General features: G+C 35.6%; 1 protein-coding gene across 1 annotated transcript in view; it reads right to left on the bottom strand.

The window, feature by feature from the left end:
• Positions 1 to 21313, bottom strand: part of LOC142344558 (uncharacterized) — a 65806-nt gene that overhangs the window by 13984 nt on the left and 30509 nt on the right. Inside the window, exons 5-11 of the mRNA XM_075396324.1 lie at positions 19347 to 19439; positions 17911 to 17935; positions 13792 to 13949; positions 10190 to 10240; positions 6837 to 6906; positions 6064 to 6155; positions 5965 to 5987 (exon numbers count right to left, since the gene is read on the bottom strand). Coding sequence (XP_075252439.1) covers positions 5965 to 5987; positions 6064 to 6155; positions 6837 to 6906; positions 10190 to 10240; positions 13792 to 13949; positions 17911 to 17935; positions 19347 to 19439 — 512 coding nt within the window. The remainder of the gene's footprint in view (positions 1 to 5964; positions 5988 to 6063; positions 6156 to 6836; positions 6907 to 10189; positions 10241 to 13791; positions 13950 to 17910; positions 17936 to 19346; positions 19440 to 21313) is intronic.

The following is a 21313-nucleotide window of genomic DNA, read 5'->3' on the forward strand; positions in this document are numbered from 1 at the left end:
AATAGATGCTTTAGTTGGTTCAATGTTTAACTGAATACTTCTTTTTCCAAGAAACTCAAAATCATAGCCATAACCTTCATATATTTCCTTTCCGAAATCTAGCCACCGATTGAAGTCACCATAATCATATATTGCATTATTATTAATATAATCAGTATTGAACAATATTTCAGTAGTTTTAACTTCTTCTTTGGTTCTCTTCCTATGATCACATTCAGCCGTGATCTTATAATTAAAACTCTTAACTTTTCTGCACTGGTAACAGTTTTTAATTTCTTCTAAAGAGTAACTAGTTGCTTCATCTATATCTTCAATGTAATTCCCACCTTTATCTGTAATATAAAATTCTCTCTTGTTCTGACTGGAGTTTATATCGAAGTCTTCTGTGTTTTCTAGATACTTACGATTATGACTTTATGAGTGAGTAGTTAGAGCTATTGTATTCCTAAATTCTTCATGACATTCTTTACATTCATACTTAAATCTGGTGGAGATATCCTCTTCAGTTTTAGTTTTAGGTTTGCTGGCTGGTTTAGTTTTCATAATATAATCATCTTCATCTGAATTATACACCCTCTCAGAGATTTCTTCTTCTTCAGACTCAAACATTTTCTCCAATAGTTCCTTATGTTTGAGATCGTATGATTGATGTCTGTATAAACCCTTCCTTGATTCAAAGGATGGATTACAGACATCGCAGAAGTTTATGACATTATTTTGAGTTGATTGGGACATGATGTATTTATTTAGGGTAATATTCAAGAAATACTATTTGAAAAATGAAAATGAAATGCAAAAAGTGTATAAATAAACCTTGGAAAGAATGTTGTAATAATTGTAAAGAATTGGAATATTCTTGTTATGTATGTAAAAATATGGTTAAAGTGAAAGATTATATAGAACATTTGGAATACAATTATTCTGATCCTGATCAATATCTAACATGTAGTATGGGTAATGTTTATAAACATATATCATTATATAGATTTAGAAATAGGAAATGTAGACTATGTATTTATCTTCATAGATATAGATATGGTCATACTAGAAATTAATTCAGAGAGCATATTTATAAGTATAACATTCAAAAAGACATAGAAAAACACTAATCACTGTGTTTCCACCGATCTCAGTGTTTTTGACTGTGCTCTTTTTGTTCGCTTTCTTTCATATTCGGCAACCACTAATAGTACAAGAAGTCAACAAGCTTGGTTTAACATCGCATTACACATCAGTGAAACTGCTTCGCAGATCGAATGAAAAGTGCATGTCATGCTATAATGGCCGCCACCATTGACAAAGAAAGCCACCACCACTAACAGAATGAAATCAAACAAGTGAAAATTTCGAATATGTGATGCCCTTAAAAATTAGATAGTAAGGTGAGTATTTATTAAAATTTTTATTTAATTTTTAATAAATTATACAAAGATTTCAATTTAATAGAAGGATTTAAATATTACTTTACTTTCAAACAGTTGATTACTTGGGAAAGGATAACTAATTTTAAGTTAAAAATCATGTCAGAATATTCTAGAAAAAAGAATGTTCAAGAATAACTCTCCGTAAGGGGACCTTTATTCTCCACGGCACTTTTTGGCTATTCATCATGAGTTTCACTTCACTACAAAATTTAGCGAAAAATTTTTAACAATTTTTATCATCTGACGAGATTTTAATAACTGGAGCTTTATAATGCACTTCTTTATCTGAAGAAAATATAAACGAGTTGACTAATTTAACAACTCAAATGATTACATTCTGTAAGGAGAACAAATGCATACCCGACAACACCGCCGAACTTGAAAATGAGACTGGAAAACGAACTAAAACAGAACTCTTTCAGTTATTCCTCTCCAAGTTCAAGAAGGACGTACGAAGTTACGAGCATCAGGAAACACTGGACAAGTTTGAAGTGAATGTGCCGGAATATTTATCTTTCCACAATAAACTCAGGAATTCATTCAATATTGGTGAATTTGATTCTTAACTCACCACAGTCAATAAAATGGAGGGAAAATTGAATCGTTTATATCTGCTGACAATTTCTGACAGAGGATACATATGGGGGAAAGTGAAACAAAATCATCAAGAAAACAATAAGGATATTCCCCGACTACTGAACGATAAAGGATATTCCTACTCCACTACCCAGAGTTATGTCAACTTCTCTCAAGCGTGTGAAAAAAAGCTATCCCAGGATCCTAGTCTCAACAGACTACTACTCAGAATGGAAAAAGTTCCTTACAATGTTTTTGGCAGAAGTTCCGAAGGATAGCCAGCTACAATCTAGGTGCATGACAGAACTACAATTTTCATAAATGATAAACAAGTGATTGGTTATTGAGAAATATATTTAATATTAATATTGATATCCTTAGTGTTAATACATTAATATATTCACCTGATTATTAAGAGTTCAGTCAGCTTGATAATTAAAACTAAAAGTGTTCAAGCATTCTGTAGTTGCACCCTCCCCCACAGTTGCCATTAAGAAAAGTCGAGCAGTACTGCCGTAGCGTGGTAAAGGCGAGTCAACCTTTTAACAAGACCTCTCAAGACTCGGCTCAAAAAAATGTACCCTGGTATATAGAATCACTCAGTTAAACATCATAGATCAATCGTCTCCAAGGGTAAAGTCAAAATTTTAAAGAAAATTGTTTCCTATTATCGATTTCTAAGCAATTTTGAGTTATTTTCAGTCCATCCGATTCTATTGAAAGAAAACTTTGTGAGATGATTAACCTAATTTATTTCAGTATGATTTGGCATATTAGATATGAAATTAGGCTTAAAACTAGCTTTGAGAACTTTTGGATATTAGTGTATGAAATGCATAAATTATACTAGCTATGTACATTTTTGTACACAAAATTGTGCATGTAATATGTATTTATTGTGGTGAATTAGTAGTGGATAAAACAAGGATTCCAACAAACAGTAAAATTTGGCCCGATTCGACATGCGCGATTAGCGTTAGGAGAAAGGGACAAATTTTACTGGTGGTTGGAATCCTTGTTTTATCCACTACTAATATTCAGCCTTCAAAATTATTTGGGCCTATAATAAAGCAAAACATTTTTTCTTCTTTATCAAGTTTTTGTTTTGTTCTGCGACTGAAACCTATTGGTTAACAAAAATCAATATCCACAGCAACATGTGCCACAAAAATTACTATAGGCTTGACGGGTTTCGATGATACACTTGAAAGAGTTTCAAAAATTAACGCCTAGTACAACTTCTTCGGAATCAGCGTTGTCTCTAATTTATAGCAACAATTGTTTTCCTCTCTTCTTAGCCTTGCATGATGATGAACAAAACGAGAAATCGTTAATTACTTTGCTTAGTTTCAAAGGAAGCCATTTCCAGTTTTCTAGAGATGGCAAAAATTTCATTAAAATGAGTTGAATAGAACGAAAAGCAAGCTTGACATCGTTGGGTTGGGCCAAACAACAGACAGCAATACGTCATTACGTACATTGAAATTGATCAAAACTACTCCACGCTCCCAATTTGCTCGAGAGATTTTGAGAAAAAAATTAGCTGGAACAAGTTGAAACGCTTTAAGGCACCACTTCAAGATACAATAGACAAAATAATTTTTTTATTTTTTTAAGAAATGTCTCCCAATGCAAGTGAGTTACAAAGCAATTTTGATAGTTAGTCTCTCTTTTTGCGTGATTCAAATTTTTCCTAATGCGGCCATGTAGTAAAATTTAAGAAACAATGAAACCCAAACAATTGGTGCATTGTTATTCTCCAAATTGGGCAAGAATGTGAGGCAAATTTTTTGGTATCGACCTAAGCTGTGCAAGATGCAAATGGTTCAGTCAACGTCAAGCTACATTTGTAAAAACAGAACATGCCGGCAGATTGGCGCAAAATAGCCGCCGTTGACGCGAATGATGCCCGTCGGGATTTAAACGAAAAAAAAGAAGAGACAAAGTGACCGATCTTTTTTTCTGTTTTTTCTTTTCAGTGTCAAAAAGTGTTCTAAATTGGCGTGCAATTTCAGTTAGTTTCTAAAACGGTACTTAATCTAGCATCTAAACTGAAAACTAATAAGTTTGATACAAACATCACCTAGCAAAAACTCTATAGAACTTTGATAACCTAATGCACTATGACTTAATGCCGGGGCTTTCTCGGTTTATCCCGACTCTTTTGATTTTGCTCTTTTGAAATTGACCGTACCAAAATACGCAATTCAACCAGTGCAACAATTTAAAATCCATTCAGTTGAAACAGTTAGTGAAGTGAGTCAGAAGTTAAACGTGAAAATCGTGACTTAAGTGAAACGATAAATTGGATTAAAAGATAAAGCAAGTAAAAAAACGACGACTAAAATATTTGTGGTTGAGAGGCTGACAGCGGCTATTCAAATAAAGATATTTATTCAGTGTATGGATGTTCTTTATTTGACACTTACCTAATTTTCATAAAGTCCGAGTTGAACTCCTTTGACTTAATTCAATAAACTTTTGCTTCACTTAACCGAAATGTTGTCTGATATCCCGTGCATTGTCGAACAACGTGTCAAACGAAGTAATATATGGGTCGAGACCGGAAAATAAAATTGTAAGAACTTGCAAGTTTATTGCAAAAGTCGGGTTAGCTTGTAAGAATTTGTAATTTTCTCGCAAAAAATGGTTAACTCGTAGGAACTTTCAGGTCGAATGTAAACTTATAAAAACTTGACAGTCGAATGGCTAACTTGTAAGCTTCCTGCCAGTACACTCAGGTCGAGTTCAACTTTATTTGTTTAATTCCTTATAACATCCTTTCTTTTACAAAAGAAATGGAGTTCGAATTAGTGGCTCAATTTGTATAACAATATGACCTAAGTTGACAAAACGGTAAAATTGCAATTTGATCTACGCAGGAGGTTCCTATATAATTCAGTTAACAAATGCTAGATCTCAATGAGCTTCTTTATTTACAATTGATGGCTAAAACTTTGCTGCAATGAAATTCATGGATTGAAATTTTTCTGTCGAAGTGCAAAATATGTGTCTATTGCAACAATATGGGCAGAATGGTTATCTTATGAGAACATATCTTTGAAGTTCATTATTCAACTTGAAGGAACCTTTTAAGTTCAACGGTTAACGGCCTTGTAAACCGAAGGGTTAACTTGTAAGGTCTTGTGAATTTTTGGAAGAAAAACTTGAAGGCGATGTATCGCCTTGTAAGAAACTGCGAGAAACTTTCAAGTTCTTACAAGTTAGCCAATCGAATTCGACCCAAGCAATCTTAAAACGCTTTAAAGTTCCGCAATTATTTATTTTCTTATAAGAATACAGAGGCCATTATGAGATGGCTCTTGTGAAAATTCAAGTTCAAAATTTGATCATAACTGATTGACAAGGACTGATCCCTAGCCTGTACTAATACACGTCCTTCTCTTATAATGCTCAATGGATTTGAACTGATCAAAAAAGACCCATGAAAATAACTTTTCTTGATTTATGATTTGACTTTTGCTCCTCAATTTTTACCCTTCGAAAATTTTGGTCGAGGAAAAGTCCAGAACCAATGTTTGGTCGGGCAAAACTCCAGCTTATATTTAGATCGATCAAATGTCCGGAGTGTCAAAACCTGCTTCGAGCAAAAATCCTACCGTAAGTTTTTGGTTCGAACAAATGTCCAGAGTGAAAAAAATTTGGGTCGAGCAATTAAAGTCCAAGTGATAAATTATGTCTAGCAAATTTGTTTTCATAGCTCTTTTGGGTCCAGCATGGTCTAATCATACCCTTTTTGGCCGTGCATGGTTTTTTCAGAAGTCGAGATCTAGACTAGGGAACTAGTAAGCGTTCAAGGTTTCATTCTTGCAGCTTCTAATGGAAAAAACAACATCTTTTCTCAGTGACTTCGTCAGACTCACCTATTAGCATAGGGAGGGTCTCTTTGCTTCTGTTTATAGTAAAAGGGTGAACAACAACTTTCTTAAACAGAGAAATTTACCGTAAGATTCATTTCGGGTAAAACTGAAATATAGTACACATAGTTTTGATTCATTTCATTCATTTGATCACGATTCAGTTTGAAATGATCGGAACTTACTCAATCGGTACTTTGATTGAATCTTCATCACGAAATTGGTGTCCGGAATGTTCAGCAGAGCTGCATCCGGCGGAAATGTTTTTGGGTCTTTCCTAAAAATGATTAGAAAGCAAGTAGAAAAATGACGACTAAAATAATTGCGGTTGAGAGGCTGACGGCGGCTATTCAAATAAAGGTATTTATTCAGTGTATGAATGTTCTTTATTTGACACTTACCTAACTTTCATAAAGACCGAGTTGAAATCCTTTGACTCAATTCCATAAACTTTTGATTCACTTAACCGAAATGTTGTTTGATATCCCGTCCCCACCTTGTATGATTACCGGAAGAAATGAAACTCTAGAAATCATTGTTTGGGTGACTCTGGTGTATTTTCCACTGATTGAGCGTTGTAGCTGCTACAATTGGAGTTGTATACAACTACTGTATTTTTTTTGTCTGAAACTTTTATGATTACCGGGAAATCAAACAAATCATATATGACCTTGAATGAAATCAAGGAAAGTTGTATGATGAGCTACCCGGGTTCATAGAAAAAAGGATAAATACCAAGTAAATTGTTAACTGATGAGGAAACCATTTCCTTCCCGTGATTTGTTTAATTTTAATTTTCATGTTACGGTGTGAGATAACAAATTGAGTAGTTGTTTCATTGAGCATCGTTGTTGGTTAGAAACTACAACAAAATTGTTACCGACAATCACCTAATCTTTATAGTAATTTGAGTTTACTAAATACTTCGTTTTGAAGAGAAGTCTCAATCTTGTCTTACTTTTTCATGACGTCATATCGCGATTTACAGGTTCTTGTCAATTCGGCAGACAACAACTCACCAGGCATATCTGAAAACATGCACTTCAAAATTCGATGCATTCTGCATTATAACGCCACAAAATCTACACTTTCCGGCTTTTGGGGACATTAGCGATAACAGCTCCATTTAGCTTAAAATTTGTTTCTAGAACTTTTTTCTAATCTACTTAAGCTCCATTTTTAGATACAAATTATAGACTTTCTATGATTTGTGCTTAAGTCAGAGCTTTTTAGCAGCTATTGTTTACTATTTTGTCACAATTCTTTGCAAAACGTCCGAATTCTTAGATGCTATAATTGTTTTGCTTCCTGTCTTGACCATAAGCAGTATTTTTTTATCATGTTGAAGTTATGAGTGATCTTTCAATAAAAAATTTTCTGTCTCAATGCAACAAGGAATCTAGAAACAACCACAAACATGAGGAATAAAACTACGACCAAAATTAATGAAGTGACCTCATGAAAAGCTGAAAAGAAAAAGCATCTGGAATACGATATGCCAAGGAATGAAGTCCTTGTCCAAGGCGAGCGTTCTCTAAATGATTCCAGCGAGGGCCTTCTCAAAATGGCCTCTTTAGAGATTGTAGAAATTATAAAGAGTTGAAATGATAAAAAGAAAAAAAATGAAAACAGTTTTAGCTCACATACTAAACTGTTTTCCTATTGAATTCAGCTTATACCAGGAAACGTTTTAAGATTTAGGGACGTTATTCACTCAAAAAACCAAAGCAATACACATTTGAGATAAAAACAAACGCATAGGTACAAAAAATGGTTCAAGCTTCGTTTCATAGCAACCCGGACTTGAGTCTGAGAGCATTTCAGCGCTGAACCAGAACTTTTCGGGTGTAAAAACTAAGTTCAGTTTTGAAACATTGCATCTCCAGAATATTTTAAGTTTCTTTATGTGCAGTTTTTCTTCATTATGATTATATTGAGATCATGGAGTTAACCCAAGCTAAACTTATCCTGTACAGTCTATAAATTACTCATACCCCAAACTTAAGTCTGAGCAGAAAAATGTCATACTTTTGTAGCTTATAACAGGTAATTACTATAGTCATATACACACTAATTATATCGAAGCTATTTTGTAGGCAATTACCACAAAGCCCATTTAGCTTAGTGGTTACGACCTGCTACGCAAATTAAATGCTGCGCGGAAGTTCGAGTCGCACATAAATCAAACCTTGTTGGTGGAAGTTAAGCTGGGCACACTATTTTTCATGCATTTCATGCAATAAATTTTACTCAAAAATTAAGACTGGCCCGTGTAAATTGGGACATGAAAAGCGTACTGGTTATACTAAAAAAACGATGTCTCTATACTGACTCAGCGCTGATTTTACTCTGCCACCAACCTCCGGGAATGACTAAAAAACGCAACAAAAAGCAAAAAAAATCTACAAAAAGCAAACAGGTTGGAAGGGTCATCAATAAAATGGAGATTCGAAAAACTGCAAAAAATTTATCATAACTGCATAATTGTAGCAGATGTATTAGATTCAAATCAAATTTTAAAAAAATGAGAAATTAAAAATGCGAATTCCTGTAAAACTGTTTTATATAAGCGTCTGCAAAAACAAAATTTGATACATAGACGGTTAAAAAAACAGAGCAAATTTGATGAAAAATAGTAGAGTTTAATGTTGTGAAACACTCTAAATTTGTTCCTTAGATTAAAAAAGTCGGAGAGCAAACTGAACCTGTTTTCTAAGTATGAAAAACAGCCAAGGAAAAGGAGCCTCAATTGAAGGGCAACTGCAACACAAATTTGACTGCTCTCGCTACCACTGTACAGATAGAATCAACGCTGATCAATAAAATAATAAGACACTAAGACTTGTCAACAATTATGCTTACTATTTTGTACTTTTTTCCTGAAAACGACCGAAAGTGTCCGCTATAAAATACACATCTTTGTTTTTAATTTTTTCATGAAAGTCAACTTTTTTCACAAAAAGGCAATTTAGCATTAAATGTTTGAGTTCATATATTGGCTGGTGTCACCTCTAGTATCTCGATTATGTTAAAATGCACTAATAAGCTCATTCAGTTGCATTCGGTTTAACTAAAAACCAATAAAAAGGTGAGTATATTTTCCACTTGAATCATGTTTGCTTCGGGAAGGACATTTGCTTTTTTGCTACATCTGCTACAAGAAGAGCCCTGTTGACCATTTCAGTTATTCGTGGAGCACTTCTTCACAATATGGATTCACTTAAGCAAGTCGAGCATACGCCACCTCACATAATTTTGACACAAAATTTGAGTGCTCGACTTGCTTAATCTTAAATTGTTTCCTGGTGTTAAAGGAAACAATTTAATATTAAGCATGTCGAGCACCAAAACGTTTGTGTCAAAATGATGTGAGGTGGTGTATACTTCCAGACGTTAGGTAGTGCGCTGACCAGACCGTGCAGACCCTGGATGGGGCCTTGATCAGGATGGGACCCCTGGATGGAACCCCCCCCCCCCCCCCCCCGTGCGCGACCCTAGTTGGCCTGGTCAGAGCTGGCTTGGGTCCCGCACCTCATTCTGGGAAGAGTTTGATCCCAGATTCGAGAGTAAATTTTTTTCCACCTACTTAGAGAAGCGACTCATTCTTTCTCACTGCACAGACAAAGCGAGAATTTCTCACAAGCGTATTATTCAACAGCCTATTGTTTCAAAGGTCAAAATTTATATATAAACATTCAGATATCGGTATTTTTACTGTTAAAGTGCCTGTCTGGCGGTTTTCGAAAGTTCACTCGCGTTGAAAATTTATTGGACCATTTAAATAGGTAATCTCATAAAATCGGAACTTAAGCGAACATTCGAAAACTCCAGACATGCACATGAACAACAAAATATAAGCATGCTTTAATTAAGTTCCTTTTGTTTGTAATGATATGTTATTAACTTATCATATTATATGATATTGTATCAACATTTGAGGGCAGCGTGGTGTTCCTGTTGTTGTTATTGTTTTTTGGTGCTGTTATTACTGAAGAATTGCCAGTTTTTCTATTTTTATGCATAGCGTGTCCCAAAGGTGACATAATCGACATTTCAAAAAACACTGTCCACAATGCTCATTTGCATGCTCAATTGCATGTTTCATGTTTTAGCGTTTTTCAAACGATTTGTTTCGACTATATGGGACAGACTATACTAAGCTGGTTTTGACAGCTAATTTGAAGCTATATTTTATGTATCAATCTGTCATAACATAAATTTGGTGCTAGCGACATAAAGAACAATAATGGATTTTTTTTCTTTCGGCTGAAGGCTGGTTCTAACCACAATTTACGTTGAGTAACGACTTACATAGGTCTTTCACCAGAGCCAGTTTTTCTTTATTGCTGTCCTCTGTTGTTACTAAAATAATCAATAAATACTACTAAAAAAATCATTTACGGAATTTTCCATCTGTTCTAACAATCCTCCTCCCTCCCCGAATAAATGTTTTGCCTAGTAAATAGGTCAGAGCTCATTTGTTTAAATACCGTTATAAAGGACGATAGCCTTTTGTTGAAAAATTTTGGAAACAACAGATCATTGATATAAAAAGCTCGATATAGTTGACCAAAACCTTTCCATCGAACTTTGTGAAATCTTCAACTTCTGCAATCGATTAAAGATTGATGAACTCTGATTACAAAACGTCAAAAAAAGCACAAAACCAGCGGTTAAAAAGCACAAACATGGTTAGTGGATGTAGCCCTAAACGACTAGGAGCAAGAAAAAGAAAATTAATGAACTTTATCTGGACATTTTACCCCCTTTATATGAGAAGTTCAAATTTTTAGTAAAAACGAGTTGAAACGTTATCAATATAGTTTTGGAGAAAAATACATTAGCAAAAACGGACAATTAGTTTAGTTAATAAATTAAGCCGACTGCTGTTTTAATCCCCTGCACCTTGAGCATCTTTCTTTTTGTAAAGTTTCTTAGTACTGCTACCGACATCACCTGACTAGGACCATCAGATGTTTTGATGACCTATCGAGTAAGTGGCTTATACAGCCTGATTTATACGGCAATGCTAACTTACTTCAACACAATTTATTGTTGTTGTTATTAATAAATGAAATGCTCTCGAAAGTAGCCAGTATCAGGACAAAATCGCAATATGACAAGTACCCGTTATTTTACTCGATGTAATGTTCATGTTAACAGAACAGAATGCTTTTTTATTTTTAGCATGGTATTATCTGGGATAGGTCAAAGAGTAAAAAAAAATTTCATCTAATAAATTTTGCGACTAGATCATTGGGCCAGGGCTCAGTGGTTAATAAATATAATAAACAAAACCGACTAAAGTCAGAAAAACTGCTCTGGAACGAATAGTGGTAGCGCTCACGCAAATGAATGAAAAACACTCTCTACTAAGAGCGAAAAGTGACGTCAAGCACGACATTCAGTTGAAATTGCTTGAACGAATGAACAAAAAGCAGATTTGAACTGATTGTGACGTCATATGGACGTAACCAGAACATTGACGACGAAATAAAAGAACATAGCAGGACAAGAACTGATATACAATTTAAAGAATTTTCGTAGACTAAACAGAGAAACTAGACTTAGAATGAACCATTAGTGGATCAGAAAAAAATGTTTAGAATAAATCCTATCCATAAAAAAGGAAAAACAGGGAAAATCAATGACAAAATGCCGAAGTTGAATAAAAACCAATAGCGAGAAAATGAATTGTTGTTCAAACACCGCAAAACCACTCGCTTTTGCTCTACTTCCTGTTTCAGCGTGACCGAAATCACTATTCCAAATCGACTTCAAAATTCTCCAAAGTGTGTGAACAGATCTTAAAAAAACATAGCAAGGAGAGTCCGAAATTGAAACGAAGTAAAATTTAACTTCCACCCTAGCCGACACTATCGTAAATCACAAATTCTCAGGTGTGATTTAATTTGCTGGTCAAGTGATGGCCAAATAAAAAAAACAAAACATGTCGAAAGAAGTGAAAAAGCGAGCAAAGTGAAAAGAATTAGAGAAAAAATTTTAAAACGTTATTTTTTCATTATTCTCCAAAAACTGTATTTTCTTAACAACTTTTCACAACACATCTTTAAAAACATCTACAGTTGAACCAGTGAACATCCAAATGGCAGCCAAATGCGTTAGAAAACGCGTAAAACATGAAAAATAGTTCAAAACTGCAAAAAACTGCCTAGTTGAATAACTTGTTTTAAGAGAATGTGTGCTTTCAAACCGTTTAATTGTTATGATTAAGTGACAATTCAAATACCAAAACCTCTAATTAAAAGATTGAAAATAGTAAGTTTTGAGAAAAGAAGAATAAACAGAGAATTGAGGAACCAAAAATGTTTAAACTTATCCCATTTTCTTTCAACTAAAACAAACTAAAACTAATTTTAACGAAATCAAAGAGTCACGCAACTCAAAAAATTAAAAGACTCCAAACAAAACAATAACCCTCGACACAAAGACAAAAAATAGAGTAGAAGAACCGCTATGGAAGCGTCTAAAACGGCGAAATCTCAAAAATAGCTCAATTTTGCATTTAAAACTTTGATAAAAGATTGAGGTGGTCAAAAATGCCAAATGTACAGATACTTGTTATAAGGGTTTAGAAATATCATTTTGCCGGAAAATTTAAATTAAAAACTAAAAACTTCTTAGAAGAAGCCGCATGTGATCAAAATGTTTTCAAAATTTTTTCACACCTACTTTTCTCGTGAACAGAAAATCACTCGATACTTTCTGCTCTTTAATTCATTCAGCCATTTGATCTAAACCATTAAATATCGAGTCGTACAAAGACAGCACCACATAAAACGGTTCAAATTCTTTGAACTGCAAAAAAAACAAGAGAAGGCCAATAATAACCCCAGCTATTCGCGGCTATCAAAAAAAACAGCGCACCAGTAACATCCGAACCCGTTTGATTTTTTAAAAAAGGAGGGTGCCTAAATAATAGATTTTGAGAGGTTGACGGCGGCTATGAATAATATTAACTTAATATCTATCAAGTATTACTCCTTCAAATACTCTTTCATGAAGTAGGAAAAACTCAAGAGCCTTTTGGGATAGAGAGAGCAAAATAATCACTTGTGACATGCTTTGTTTCTGCTGTTCCGCAATGAGCACAACTCAGAGAATAATCCAATTTCTCATTTTCGAGGAACATCAAACTTCCTCGCGATACAAACAAAGTGACCACATCACACCGATCTGTTCCTGCTGTGATGAACTCTAACTTCCCATATGGCAATTGACCTGAAATCTTAATCCGAGTTAATCCTGCTTGATGTTTGCCCCCCCCCCCCCACACACACACACACACACACACACACACCCACACACACACACACACACACACACACACACACACACACACCCACACACACACACACACACACACACACACACACACACACACACACACACACACACACACACACATACACACACACACACACACACACACACACACACACACACACACACACACACACACACACACGCACACACACACACACACACACACACACACACACACACACACACACACATACATACACACACACACACACACATATATATATATCCCGCCGCCCCAAATAACCATCACAAGTTAATGGCGGGCTATTTTTTCTCGGAAACATGCAAAATTTTAAAGCGAACACATGCAAATTTTAAAGCGGCCAATTTTTGCTAAATGCGCTTTCAACGAATTTCCTTTAAAACCAACATTCATGATCTTAAACGTGAACGCAAAATTTCCATAAATTCATAAGTATTGATAATAAAGCTTGATAATCTGCAAATGGATAGCGCAATTCATAAAAAAGTCAGTACTTTTCAGCTACTTTCAGCGCGCTATTATGCAAGGAAATTGCGGTTAGTTTTTTTTCAAAATTCAGCGCATTTCAGCTCATTTCTGTAACCAGATTTATCGGAAGGTGCGCAGAAGAAGTAGCTTGTTGGGATATTGTCACTCTGCTGTCCAGCCAGAAATCGAGTGAACTGCAGCTGATATACCTCACCCATACACAAGTCATTCAAACCCACACCCACTTTTGTAGTCTCAGTGACAGTTGAGCCGCTAGAGCAGAATAATCATATCCTAATAGTCATACACTGAGAACTATCCTCTAAGATCTTACAAAGATCTTTGCAAAAAATACAAAGCATCTTGTCCAATCTCTCAAAAGTGCAGTCAAGTTTGCAAGAATTTTAAAAACTGGGCCGAGGAATTATTGCGCAGACAAATGTAGGATAGTTGGTGCAAAATCGTTCAATAGTTAGAATTTTCCGCACACGTTTCTCATTTTCGGCTAAAAAAACCTTTCAAATCAAATAAGAAACATAACCGATTAACTTCGGGTGAACGGCTCTCAAATGACCGCGAGCGATCGGCTTCTTTGGTAGCCAGTTGGCGCTTAGGGATGATATCATGGGAAGGGGAGTTGAGTGGGGGCGGGGGGGGGGGGAGGGGAGTGACAAGAGGGGCAAGGGGGATGGGGGTTGCTAAGCGTTTGGGGGAGGGGGGTCGGTTTTGTTCTGGAAGGCCATGTGGAGAAGGGTGGGTGGGAGAGTGGCGTTGAGTGGAGCAGGAGCTGAGAGCGGAGATTCAGAATCCCTCATCTTAACATGAATTTATATCTCCTGGAAACAATTTTTGTGAATCATATGGCGAATGCAAAGTAAGCCGATAGGCAAGCAAGCCGACAGAAAAGCAAGCCGAAAGTTATGTAATAGTTATGTAATCTATCAGAAATAATACATTGTTAGCCGTTACAATCAATACTGCGAGTAGTATTATAGTGCATAATGTATTCCAATGCACCAATGAAACAAAAATGCGTCAATTTTTAGACATCTAGTGGGTACGGGCCTCAGCAGACCGCAGTCCATGGCTATGCCTCTCAGCCGCTGTGGGATGTAATCCGGAAATAGCGGGCCGGTTATCGCGGCAAAGGCGCCCACCGGCCCGCCAGGGGCAACTTAAAATACGGGTATCCGAAAATTTTTCGGCTTACTTGACCTCATTTTCAAAATTCGGCTTGCTTGCCTATCGGCTGGCTTGACCGCCACCGAATCATATACTTAGAGACTGGTAAGTAGTAATGCTCTAAAAGAGCTGCTCAGCAAGCTAATGCCCTCCGAACTTTACCTGTTTATCTAAATGTTGAAGAAAAATTGGTTAAAAGAAATATTTCATAAAAAACACAACAGGACAAATAAACTTGCTGCAAACTTCTTTTTAGAACAGTTAAATCAATAAGTTTCATTGTTTTCTGCGCAAAAGCGTCCATTTAGTCCAAAATTTGTTTGCGAAAATCACTGTTACATACTTAAGACGCCAAGGATTCCCATGACCATATGTAGTAGCAAGTGCTAATCAGCTATTAATCTTTTAAGCAACAATCAGTAACCTAAGGTTCATTTATGCAATTGAATACCAATTAGAATTCCTTTCATTTTTACCTAACTATAAAAATCTTCAGCTTGTGACGCGTGATAAACAGTGACACGTGTAAGTGTTTCTGAGAAGCCACAGACATAATTTTTGGGTGAACGCGTTGAAACTGTTGAAAGTAAAAACTTACTCGAGTCAAGTAGTACCAGATTTTCAAATCGATGTGTATTATATATAATGCATCCAGTTTTACATAAAAAGGACCATAATAATTTCAAAATATCACAAATATGTTTTGCATTCCAGGGTATGTATTAAGGCTTGTTTGCCTTGTCGTAGCCAATCGCAAAAACCCGACTATATGTTTTCAACACTATGACCTGATATCCTATATGTTTTCTTTGACCGTTCCCCATTTATACGCAGGGGCATTATATTGTATAGCAGTAGTTTTTTAAGAGCAAAATTTAATTTTCGAATAAAAATGCTATTTTAAGCGTTCTATAATTTTTTGGAGCCCCTAACGATTAAAAGTTTTCGTGCTGTTTGAATGTTCGGGATCTTTGTAGAAATTGAAAAGTGCAGCTTCTACAAATTCCTGTTGCACCGTTTAAACTTGTTGAGCATAATAATGCAAAAACTTGGATTACAATCGTCTCAAATAAAAAAACTCAAAGAAAACCGTGGTGCTCTTCAGTTAAGTGGTTCAATGTTTTCTCATTGCATTGTTTTTTCTTTCATTTTAAAGGTCTTTAAGATCTGTTCTGTTTTGCCCCCCCCCCCCAAGTGTTTTTATAAACCCCAGTTACAAATTGTGTTTTTATATAGAACGTACGCACTATGTAAGAACAATGCACGTGCGCCTGAGGTCATAAAACATATACTCCCACTAAGCGGGGGGTGGAAACAGAATAGATTCGGTCTTTATTATTTTAATTTTTTGGCCAAGAAAGTGCTTTTTTTCAGTTAGAAACCGGGAGCATGCAGCCCACTAACTTTTCATTTCAAAAAGAGGTGCCCTGCGTTTTTTGTTCCTGACAATCAGAGGTTTTGTCTAAAAAATTTACAAATGGTATACCAACAATGCTCTAACGCTCCGTCTTCTCATGCCGAGAACTCGTAAATAAGGCCGCTTCAAAAAATTTACAGCACAATTTGGGACCGTTGAGCAAAACTGTTTTTGGTTGTTTTTCGTTACATATTTCATGGAAATTAAGTGTTAAATCATTACTTGGATCGCAGGGCATAAACAGTCTTTGCATCAATAACAAACAATGTTCAAAGTTAGAGGCTTATCATTTTGAGATCCCCAATTCCATTCAACACTACCAACGTTCTCTAAATCTAGAGTTGAATATCTCCCTCACAACGCATTGATTGACACGTTCTGTGCGTTTGATTTCTAAAAGTTTATTTGCTTCAGTTCATATCCAATCTTTGTTTATTTCTGATTTCCAGCCTGTGTGCAACTCCATTGCAATTTATAATATTTGCAACATTACTAACATATAATCCGATAAATAGGGGGTGGGTATATGGCGGGATTAGGATGTGAGGGGACAGGTAGGCGGGGTAGGAGTGGTGTGTCAAGGTGGGGGCAGGGTAGTTGGGGGAAAGGTTAGTTTAGATAGGTTGACTTCAGCTAAAAACCTGGGTAGATAGGCTGGAGTGACTTATATGCGATCAATAATTCTGCATGGCTTTTTATCCTTGAATACTACCAGAAAATCCTAATTACTATATATCAAACTAAGCTACTGTTTAAATCCAATGTTCGGAGACAAAAATCAACGTTCTAAATCAGAAGTCAATGTTCGAAAACAGAAGTCAAAAGTAGAAGTCATGAACAAACTTGTGTCAGCTCAAAAAAACCTCTCAATACTCCACTTCGAGTCATAAACATAACCAACTAAACGTCGGAAAAATTAGTCTCCAACGACTAGGGGGATCTCTGGTCAATTACAGCCTGCTTCAGTCGAGGGGGGAGGGGGAGGCTAAATGGGACTAAGAAGTTCAATAGTGGGCTTCAAATAACCACATTAGAGGTTAGCATATACCACTATTAAGATTTAAAGAAAAAAAATAGCATCAGTTTCGGCGCACTTTTCATTTGAATGTTAGTATTAATTTGCCGCCAATTGAATTCAGCTGATTGCAATTGTGATTGAGAGAGAGTTTTAGATCACGCGAAACGCAAAAAGTGAAGGGCGTAAAAGTCACTCGAACAGTCAAAATTGTCAAGCAAAAATTTTGCATAAAAAAGACACACACGTTTAGAATAATTGTTTCTCATAACGATGAATTCTCACGTTTAATTCTAGACATAGAGACAGTTTGTTACGTTTAAAATTGACCATAGTGATGTTTTCCTACATTTAAAACAAATTATAACCAACTTACTTTAACACCAAATACTCAATACTCAAATACTCAATACACCAAATACCAAATAACATACTCTTTATGTTTAGAAACAATGATTTCTGGAGACGGGTAACCAAACTTTTAGCAAGTTCAGCATATTTCTTACATTGTCTCTTTATTTTCAGCAAAATTCTTTCAAAAATCTGGTTCACATCCGGTGAAGTTTTGGTCCGCGTTAATACAGATACAAATAGAAAACAGAAAAGGTCATGTTACTTACTGTTTGACAGACGTGGTAGTCAGAGCTAAAAGAGGTGCCGCGTTTGTCACTTTTTATGCGCATACCCTTAAATTGTCTAAAAAAAAATAATTTTCCAAAATCTCAAATTGTTACACTCAATATATCTGAGTTATGCTCTATTGTATATCAATGGTGTACAATCGAAACAAATTTTTTATGAGTATAATTACCAGAACATAAGTTGACATCGTCTGACTTGCTAAAAATCGGCAAACAGGGCAATTTTATTTAGTTAGAGTGTAATTCAGAAATTTTGGTTATCAAAAAACAGACAACAGAGGAATTGGATTCCTGGACCTCGCAGCAGACAGTCTTAAACCATGCCAAAAAGTTTTACTCAATGTAGTACTTTCTCACTAACAATCGCGTTTATGTCAGCAAGAAATCAAATATCGAAATGACAGAAATGAGATTATGCAAAAGTTAAGAAAAAAAGTTTCACCATTGGAATAGTTGCAAAAAAATGCAATATATGCATAATAAGCTACCGTTTGTCGAGATAACGGTCTGTATTGATCAATACAGACCGTTATCTCGACAAACGGTAGCTTATTATGCATATATTGCATTTTTTGCAACTATTCCAATGGTGAAACTTTGTAAGATTAGCTGTGAATTTTCACCGCTAAAAGTCTTTTTTCTCACCGCATTCATCGCATTGGGCGCAAATCTTACACTTTTTATACAAATTCACCGCAAATCTTACATCTTTTAGCGACTTTTAGCGGTGAATCAGAAGTTTGTATTTAGACACCGTGAAATTTTTGGTAGAGAATATCAAACATCTGTAGTCTAATTGTCTTAATTTAAATGCGTTATGGGGATTATGGGACTGAGGAGCGTGGAGAGATAGATACAATGGAATATGGTCTCGTGGAAATTAGTTATTTAAAGTGTGGGAACTAGGGATTAATGATGTGGAAATGAGTGACGAAAGATTGTCCTAAGTTTTCACACTAGCCCCAAAAATACGCTTTGCAAAAGGTGACAGCACGTAAAGTGTCACTCATTTTCACTTACTCTTACAACTCTAATCTTTAAACACGGGTCGTGGAAAGAACCGACGCCGATCGAGCAGAATTTAATTTTTTTTCGAAAGGTTCACAATTTTTCTTCATTTTGCTATGAACATCATGGGAATCAAAACCAAGAACATCATGGAAATCAAAACCAGTCTATTTTCAGAAAAAAGTATATATGCGAATAGACTGTGCATAATGAGGTAGCAATATACTCTTAGGATACACTGATACAGTAGTGGGCACGATATACAATTGGACTACAATGTTTCAGTACTGACATACTATAGGACGAGGGTCCGGGGACAAAATCGAGTATGTATGCTCAATTTTTTTTCTGGAAATTGTTCACTTAACGGGGTAAGGAGAATAGACGCAATGTTTAATTGAACTAACAGCACTTTGAGCACGTTGGCGTTGGACACTGCTCTCTGTTGACCACTTTGATCACGAGGAACACTTGATTGTGTTTCTTAGCGAAGACAGAAGCTGAAACACCCAGAGTGAAAACTAAAAACTGCTTCAAATTCTCCCACCGATTTTTCCATTCTTCCTTTTTTACGAGCGACCAAAGGCAGTTATGTTGACGTATAATATCAACCAGTTCAAATAGAAAAAAATCTCTTTTCCAGATTGAGTTCAGTTTTTGAATCTGTAAAAAATTAACGTCTAAAAACAGTTGTTTCTGACGTTTAAAAAGGCAATCTTTAAGTTCAGCTCACTTCGGCAAATATTCGTTACAGGGATATAAGACTAGAGTTTTGCTACCTAAAATTTAAAACAAGCCCACTCAAGATTTATTGTAACGGCTGCTTTCCTATCAATGACAAGGAAAGTTTTATACCGCCCAGTTCGTTATTAGCGGTTTACAAGCTGTCGGGATACTAAGTTGTGCAGTTCCCTTTTGTAACTTTATATCCGCTATTCTGTAAATTACCGTTGCATTAAACGTTGTTTTATTAGTCCAAATAACTAATAGTTCAGCTTTGCTGAATAATCAACTCAATTGCTGGAACTTCTCAGTAAGTTCCAATTAAATAATCGAATATTTTTTTCTGAGTTTTGTTTAATAACTCAATAATTCAATTTGGGGCTATTCAAAACCAAAATTTGTATCCCTATAGGTTGCTCACTGTTTATGTTTATAAACGCATCTAAGGGGGTACATTCGGTTTCAGAATAGAACACAATTCACAGAGGAGAAACCCGTCTTTTGCCGTAAGCGGACTTGAATTGTTGGTCAAAACAGAGGTCCTTCGTTAGTCACTGGGGCCGAAGCCATAGAGACGACGTAGCATCTAGGTTTTTGGTTTGGAAAACTCAAGTCTGTGAACTGAAAATCTATCTTTCACCGCCTATTACTTTCAACGAACTGATTGTAAATCGTTCGTCTGGTCGAAGAAGAGGAATTTCTTGTCACCCTAATGTTCAGTTATCAGAAGTTCTTTAATTTCCTTTCTCTCAAGTTACTCAAACTTTCAAGACCAAATCGATGATAAGATAAATTACGTTATCGATGATAAGTTTCACGTTAGCAAGACACAGTATTTTACTGCTCAAGTGAGATTGTTAGGCAGACTGGATTTCCTTGTGAAAATAGTTTTCTTAGTTCTTTCAAAGCCAACCTGACTTCAACTAACAAATTTTGGTGGTCTGCTCAAGCTGGAGCTCCCGTTTTTCCACAAAACTGAACTCGGTTTTCTATGATCACAACAAAGCTCAGGCTTAATTTTCTGATTCTTCACAACAATCTGCGACACACACACACACTTACTTTATTAAGCTTTGAAGTGTGTGGAATCAGATCTTTGCGGAATTTCACGTGTCTTAGTTCTTTCACTTCACTTCTGTATAAGTGGCAGCAGCTGTGATTTTTTTAGAAAAGTCAAACTAACACTTTGTTGTTAGCAGGTGTAAAAACGCAATTTTGGTATACAGCAGTTTTAGTGACCTCGTTTTGTTAAGACGTTAACCCAGTCAGCCTGTTCGCACCTTTTGAGGCTCTTTTTACGTTTACAAATGTATGAAGTTTAGAAACAAATTATGTCGACATAAAAAATTGTTTTAATGAAATGAATGTTTGAGGAAATCTTTAATGCTCGGCCTTCACATTCATTGTATGATTTTTTGGACAAAATTAACGCATTTTAGATTTTTGAAAAAAAAACCGGTTATGAACATAGTTCTGAGCTGCCGTGGTAACTATATGAAATTCCAAATTGCTTCCTAATTACTTAATTTTTGAATTACCTAAAATTAAGATAATTCTGTTTTTGAAATTTGAAAAATGTTTAATCGTCTGGCCTACAATTAGTAAATTTTCGCTCTTCTGAATTTTAAAACTTGGAATAGTTTTCGTAATT

The sequence above is a fragment of the Convolutriloba macropyga genome, chromosome 1 (assembly GCF_964194025.1).
Source record: "Convolutriloba macropyga chromosome 1, txConMacr16.3, whole genome shotgun sequence".
NCBI classification, from domain to species: domain Eukaryota; kingdom Metazoa; phylum Xenacoelomorpha; order Acoela; family Convolutidae; genus Convolutriloba; species Convolutriloba macropyga.